At 36.2% G+C, this 6272-nt stretch overlaps 1 protein-coding gene across 8 annotated transcripts in view; it reads right to left on the bottom strand.

The window, feature by feature from the left end:
• Nucleotides 1–6272, bottom strand: part of VPS13B (vacuolar protein sorting 13 homolog B) — a 423643-nt gene that overhangs the window by 59648 nt on the left and 357723 nt on the right. For all 8 annotated transcript variants that reach the window (XM_057366267.1, XM_057366269.1, XM_057366268.1 and 5 more), the window contains exon 40: nt 4484–4680. In XM_057366267.1, coding sequence (XP_057222250.1) covers nt 4484–4680 — 197 coding nt within the window. The remainder of the gene's footprint in view (nt 1–4483; nt 4681–6272) is intronic.

The following is a 6272-nucleotide window of genomic DNA, read 5'->3' as shown; positions in this document are numbered from 1 at the left end:
TTTTTTTTTTTTTTTTTGTTTTAAGTGCTGGAAAATATCCGAATACTTAAAATAGAAAATACCTACATTTGAAGTCGTATAAATGATGATATTTTACATCATGCAAAGCAACTCAATTTAAATATATAGCAACAGAGAACAATGACTTAGCAATGACCTGCATTATTCTTGTTATTTTAAGAGTGCAATATTTAAACCAGTACTGCCATTTGTGATGAAACTACAACATGGGAAAATATCCACTGGGAAGAAGAAAGAGACCACTTAACTCACTTAATTTATGACTCAAATGCTGGTCTGAACCCAAATTGTTAGAGGTCAAAATCCAGTACATCATTTACTTTGAATAAAAGCTGRAACAATTAGCAAGAAACATGATCATGATTCCTCACTTGAATTTTTAAAAAGTAGCAATTTAAGGCTTATTTGAAAGTTTTTATACTTGTTTCATGGTTTGTATCTTAAGGCATTTTCAATTACTATTTTACATTAGTATGTCAGTAATCATAAAAACACTGTTTAAATTACACAGAAGATGCTCACAACATCTTGTAATGTAACCCATTTAAACAAAAAAYTGTAAATCATTCCCAACCAAACCAGGAAGGGGCTTTAGTGTCTCACCAACCCAACAGAGCTTAACAAGTAATTTCAATTATGATTTGTTAGTCCTGCAACAGGCAAATGCAGCCCATAAAAACAATTTATTCTGCAWTAATTTCCTTGTAATCTTCTGTTTTAAGGTCTTCCATAAACAGTCATTTATGCCATATATTATTTCTTTCATAAACACTGTACTACATCCCCAAAGAGATGCTATATCATTTCACTTAGGACTTCAAATTTTTTCATTCATTGAATAAACTTTCATAAATATTCATGCAAACCTTATACATAGATAGAAATAATGAATGGGATATTCTCAAAATGAATGGAATTCTCAAAAATGAACATTAATGTATATATTATGCCCTTCAACAAACAGCACCTTGGTTTTTATAATTCCAATTAGTTCCTGATTGATCTCAGTAGAGTTTGCATACCACAGGATTTGAATCATGACATCTTTGCACATTCCCATGATCATTACTGGTTGATACACTTCAGCCTGCCAGCTACTGCTCATCACAGCAGCTGAATCCACATCTTCTCACAAACCTTGTTGTTTTCCTGTCACATGAGACACCTAAGCTTCATACCTTATAACCAATGTTAGGAATCAGTAATAAATTACYAAAACCACCAGGGATTATCTCTCTCATATTAATAATTAGCATATCATAGAGGTTACCACAAAAAAAAAAGCCTGCAGAATTTTAAGGAAGAAAATATTATCATTGAGCAGCAGCTGCATGCATATGGCAGTGGTTAGAGTCTGACCCAAAATACAACATCAGACTAAGAAAATAAACTTCAACAAGACTAAGCATTTCTATACTTTACCATTAATAGTGTATTACAATTGCTAATCAATCATAAAGTTGTAATATGTAATTAATGTCAAATCATCACGAGTCTAAAGGAAAACTGAGGTTCAACTTTTATACAGCCTTTGTTTCTTGTTCTCGCAGATCCCTCAGCATCAGAATTCCCTGGTTTAATGCTCAGCACTGGCTTTAAGCCTTGTGGCTCTTCCCATAAGTCTGAAAAATCTCATGTTAATTCTTGCTTTAGGAACAAGACTTACACTGAAATTTACCATGACGTTGGCATTGCCTCTCTCTCTCAAACCCAAGAAAGTATGGCATTTTTTGGTTAAGTAGAATCTAGAACATATTTTAGAGYGCTTGGTGACAAGAAATTATCCATACCAGTAGCAGTATGTTTGATGAAGCCACAGTTTCAGCAAAGTTACTGCCAACATGGACTTCCTATAAGCCACTAGACACCTAGAAAAATTCATCTTGTCTGCAGGTCCACAGGTTCTGTCACCACTTCCTGCACARGGCTTCCCTGTAACACAACATGATCCTTTAGGGCTCAGCCATTACCTTCAATTTGTTCTGTAGCTGTAGCCATACACATTTCATTGCTTGGGCACTGTCTCAAAACCTCCAGGTCAGTGACATGTGACTGGCTTGTTTGCTCTGTCGCCACGAAAAAGTCAGTGTGCCTCAAGCACCACAGGTAAAATCCTCATATCTGAGGAACAGCTGCTTTTGTTCTGACCCATTAAGTTTTTCTACAAGGATCYCTCCAGACTGGTCATGACAATGTCTTCCACACCAGTGCTTCCTGCAGCCATCCTTAAGAAAGCTTGCAGTGCAGCTTTGTGTGAAATTAAGTTTAGAGAGATCAGTTTGAATTTCTATCACAGAACCATAGAATGAGTTGGTTTGGAAGAGACTTTCAAGATTATAGTTCCAGCACCCCTCCCAAGGGCAGAGATAACTTACACTAGACCAGGTTGCTCAAAGCCYCAACCAGCCTGGCCTTAAATACCTCCACAGTTGGGACATCCACAACTCCTCTGGACAACCTATTCCAGTACCTCACCACCCTCAATGAAGAATTTCTTCCTARTATCTAATCTAAACCTGTACTCTTTCAGTTTAAATTCATCCCCTCTTATGACTGCATTTCATTGTAAAAGGTCCCTCTCCAGCTTTCTTTAGGTTCTGAAAGGCTGCCCTAAGGTCTCTTCACAGGTGACTTTTCCTCAGACTGAAAAATCCCATGTCTCTCAGTTTATCTTCATAGGAGAGTTGCTCCAGCCCTCCGATGATCTTTGTGGCTCTTTTCTGGAATCATTCCAGCATGTCCCTCTTGAGTTTGGGACCTCAAGAGCTGAACACAGTACTCCAAGTGCAGTCTCATGAGAACAAATTCAAACTAAATGCCTCCAAACTAAAACTGCTGAAGCAGGGAATATAACCTTTTCACTTCTATGAAATCAGAGGGTTTCCTTGTATATCCATACAGCTTTCTGGCTTCTGGAGTTTAGCCTGACCTATACAAATCTTTAAATTTCCAGTCTAATGTTAGTTCATGTAGGTATAAACTTCTTAAAACTATTATTAATCCCCCAGGCCAAYAAAAGTATCAGGAGTAGTGACTGCCATCTCTGGACAGGTAGGTGTCAGTTCAAGGTACTTTTCTTTAACTTCTCTCTTTCCCCTCTGTTTATTTAACTTCCAATGCTTCAGTAGTGTGGCAAATGTTTTCTGCTGCCTGCTTTCCTCTCCTGCTATCCTTCTGCAGTGAACTGCAAATGCTTCAGTTTAATTCCTGTTCTTTCTGAACAATTACAGCTCATTAGCGTATCAGAGTTCCCTGAATGAAAAATTGCATATAGTGATAAACCCTATTGGAGCAGAAAACAATAAACATGACTACAGTGCTAAATGCCTTGATGAAAAAAACCTACTAAATTTCACTACATCATTTCCAGTTCCCACCGAGTTCACATTTCTGTGGTGTTAAGCTGACCAGGAAGGCGATTCTGCCAGGGTCCCACATTCAGAGGAATTAACCTTGTCTAAAACACTTAACTTCTCAATGATGAAAATGCATTCTTTCACAATTAACATTGAGAAATCACTTCCAACCTGATACTATTAATGAAAACCAGATGTTTAATTTTCTTCATTGATTTTGCTAGCCATGCTCATATTCCCTGATTTCTYTGAATTCTGCAGCTTTGTTCAACACGTAAGTAGATGCTACATACTCATTGAAACATGTGTTCGTACACAAGCAGCAAGAATCAGCAAATACCAATGATCCAAGAGAGTAATTTTGGGTTTTCTGCTCTAAATATAAAATGTAAAGAAGGTCTTTGAAAAAAAAAAATGCACTGCTGTTTCTGGACAGAACTTGTACTCATTTCTTTAACTCTGCATATTAACCAAAACTGACTGAATGCAACAGAGTGAGGATCTGTCATTGCACACAGTTTCCAGCCATAAACATAATGAAAAATGGATCCCCTGTGTTTAAAAACATTAATTAAATGGTTTTTTACTGTAATCATAGTAAGCAATCTGTGCAAATAATATTGAAATACGACTGAAATAATAATGTTTTGTTCAATCTATTTAAAATAGTCATTGACTTGCACTGAGGGTAGAATCAAGGTGATGTATAAGYATTGCACAGAAGAAGAATGTTGACTGCTCCATTACACAATGGATTGCACCAAAGCTGCCTTCTGTTACTTGGCTGATTTTACCATCTTCTGCAGCTAAGAGGTTTCAGGACTTGTTTGTCACTTTTCAGTAAGTCCTGTATTCAGAAAATGGATGGTTATGATGCTGCCAGCCTGCCTATGAACCTAAAGGAAAGCTCTTTTTCTTTACAAAAAGTGCACACCTTGCTCATTCCATGTTCGTATGTGAACATGAACTACAGTCTAAAGCTCATGCAGGACCAACTACTCATTGCATTTGAAAACAGTAAAACAAAATTAATTTCTAAATCTCCTGAAACAGATTCCTCAGGACTGTAGTATTACATGTCTTTTTCCCTCCTTCTTTAAAATTACCTTTGGTCATCGGCCACGTTCTGGCTGCTGTTGAGGACAATCCTCCACAGATCAGAGGCGATGAGCTCTTTCTGATCGTTCACAAGGTCAACACTGGGCAGCTGCAGTTCACAGACTTTGCTTTCTGACAGACTGAATTCGCGGAATGCAACAAATGATTTCTGAAGCTCATCCCAGTACTCCAAGCTGCAAGGAACCTGTGATAAAAGGGAGTAGGCATAATTACTTTATGCTTGATTGCAAATAGAATGCATTTCCCCTAAAAAGTGTAAAACTATTTGAACTAAATAAAAGTAAATGGTCATATAGAAAATCGTAACTCTAACCATTACTCAGATCCTGCATTGTTTTGTCTTAACTGAAAATGTTTTTATATCATTGCAGACTAACACTTCCAACTTTCTCTTCCTCTATACAAAAATAGCTACTTGTTCCACAGCAAAACATGAATAACAAAGACAATTCATCTAACCATAATTTGCATTATGCAGCTAAAAATCCATGAGATGTCTACACATCATGGTATCARACACATACTAGTCATCATTATTTTTTTTTTCAAACCCATTGTTTTAGTTTTAATACATAACAAAAGATACATTTATTAAAATACTCGATGCAGAGAAAAGATTATAACAGACAACACAATGCATTGTGGCGGGCCAACATATTGGTAAAACTCCTGGGTGAAATAAGAAAGTACTTGCAAGTACATGATCCTTTCTTTCAAGTGAATCCCAATAAATGCATAGTGGCTTCTGTTTAATTACATCCTTAATTACAAGTCTATAAATAATTCGCTTGGATTATTTCTGAATGCATCACTGAGCTGGAGAAAATGTTACTATAGACATTTCTATAGGCAAAAGAAAACCAACTTTTATTCAAGTATACATTTTAAAGGGTTGTATCCTAGCTGTTTTTGGGAATTTTTTTAATAACAAGAAAGTGAATGAGAATATGAATTTAAAACAAATGCAAACTCAGCTATGAAGATTTTAGAATTAAGATACGGAACTCCACAAATKATGGCAGTTGTACACGTTCAAGAGTTACTAAAAGTCAAGCTGACACAAAACAAATAGAAAAAATTGCATATGTATGTGCTATTTTATCCCTGTGTATCTGTGTATAGACATGCATATATAAATCACCAGGAGAAAAGTAAGAATGTGGCAAAGATGCAAGTAAATTTAGAAAAAGCTTTGTAAGTATTCTTCCTTATTATTCAGTAAGATTATAATGCAGATGGAGGTGACAGCAAGCTGATTAATTAACGGGAATAAAGGTTAAGAAGGAAAATTCAGGGAGCTCAATGGTTCAAGCTGGGGAGGGCAAAGGAACATAAATAATCACCAAAGAATTCTGGAGGAATTAACATGTGGAACCACAGAGCCTGAAAGGTGGATTTTTATTGCATGTGTCAAGTCACAATGATATGCGCAGAAGGAAAAAAGCAACCACGGTTACTAACATTTTTTTAGTTAGAGATGTAGAACAAAAAAAAAGTTATCTGATAACTGTCAGTAAACCTCTGATGTCAGTAATRTATAAACAGAGTACCACAGCAATATGAATCAGGAGAGCTGACTTAATTTCAAAGACTAGAGTGTGAGAAAAAAGGACTGATTTAACATCAAAAGCCACATGTCACATGTGTAAAGATAACAACACATTTGTTTATAAGCTGCATATTCAATTGGAAAGGGTGAAGATCTGTAAATGTCATTTGGAAAATTGTGAGGCTGTACGATGATGCCTGGAAAAAGCAAATACCATCTTGAGAGAC

Source organism: Malurus melanocephalus, unplaced genomic scaffold (genome assembly GCF_030028575.1).
Source record: "Malurus melanocephalus ecotype Western Australia unplaced genomic scaffold, MMel_1.1 scaffold_62, whole genome shotgun sequence".
NCBI classification, from domain to species: Eukaryota; Metazoa; Chordata; class Aves; order Passeriformes; family Maluridae; genus Malurus; species Malurus melanocephalus.
The sequence above is the reverse complement of the archived record's forward strand: the minus strand, read 5'-3'. Positions and strand labels throughout refer to the sequence as shown.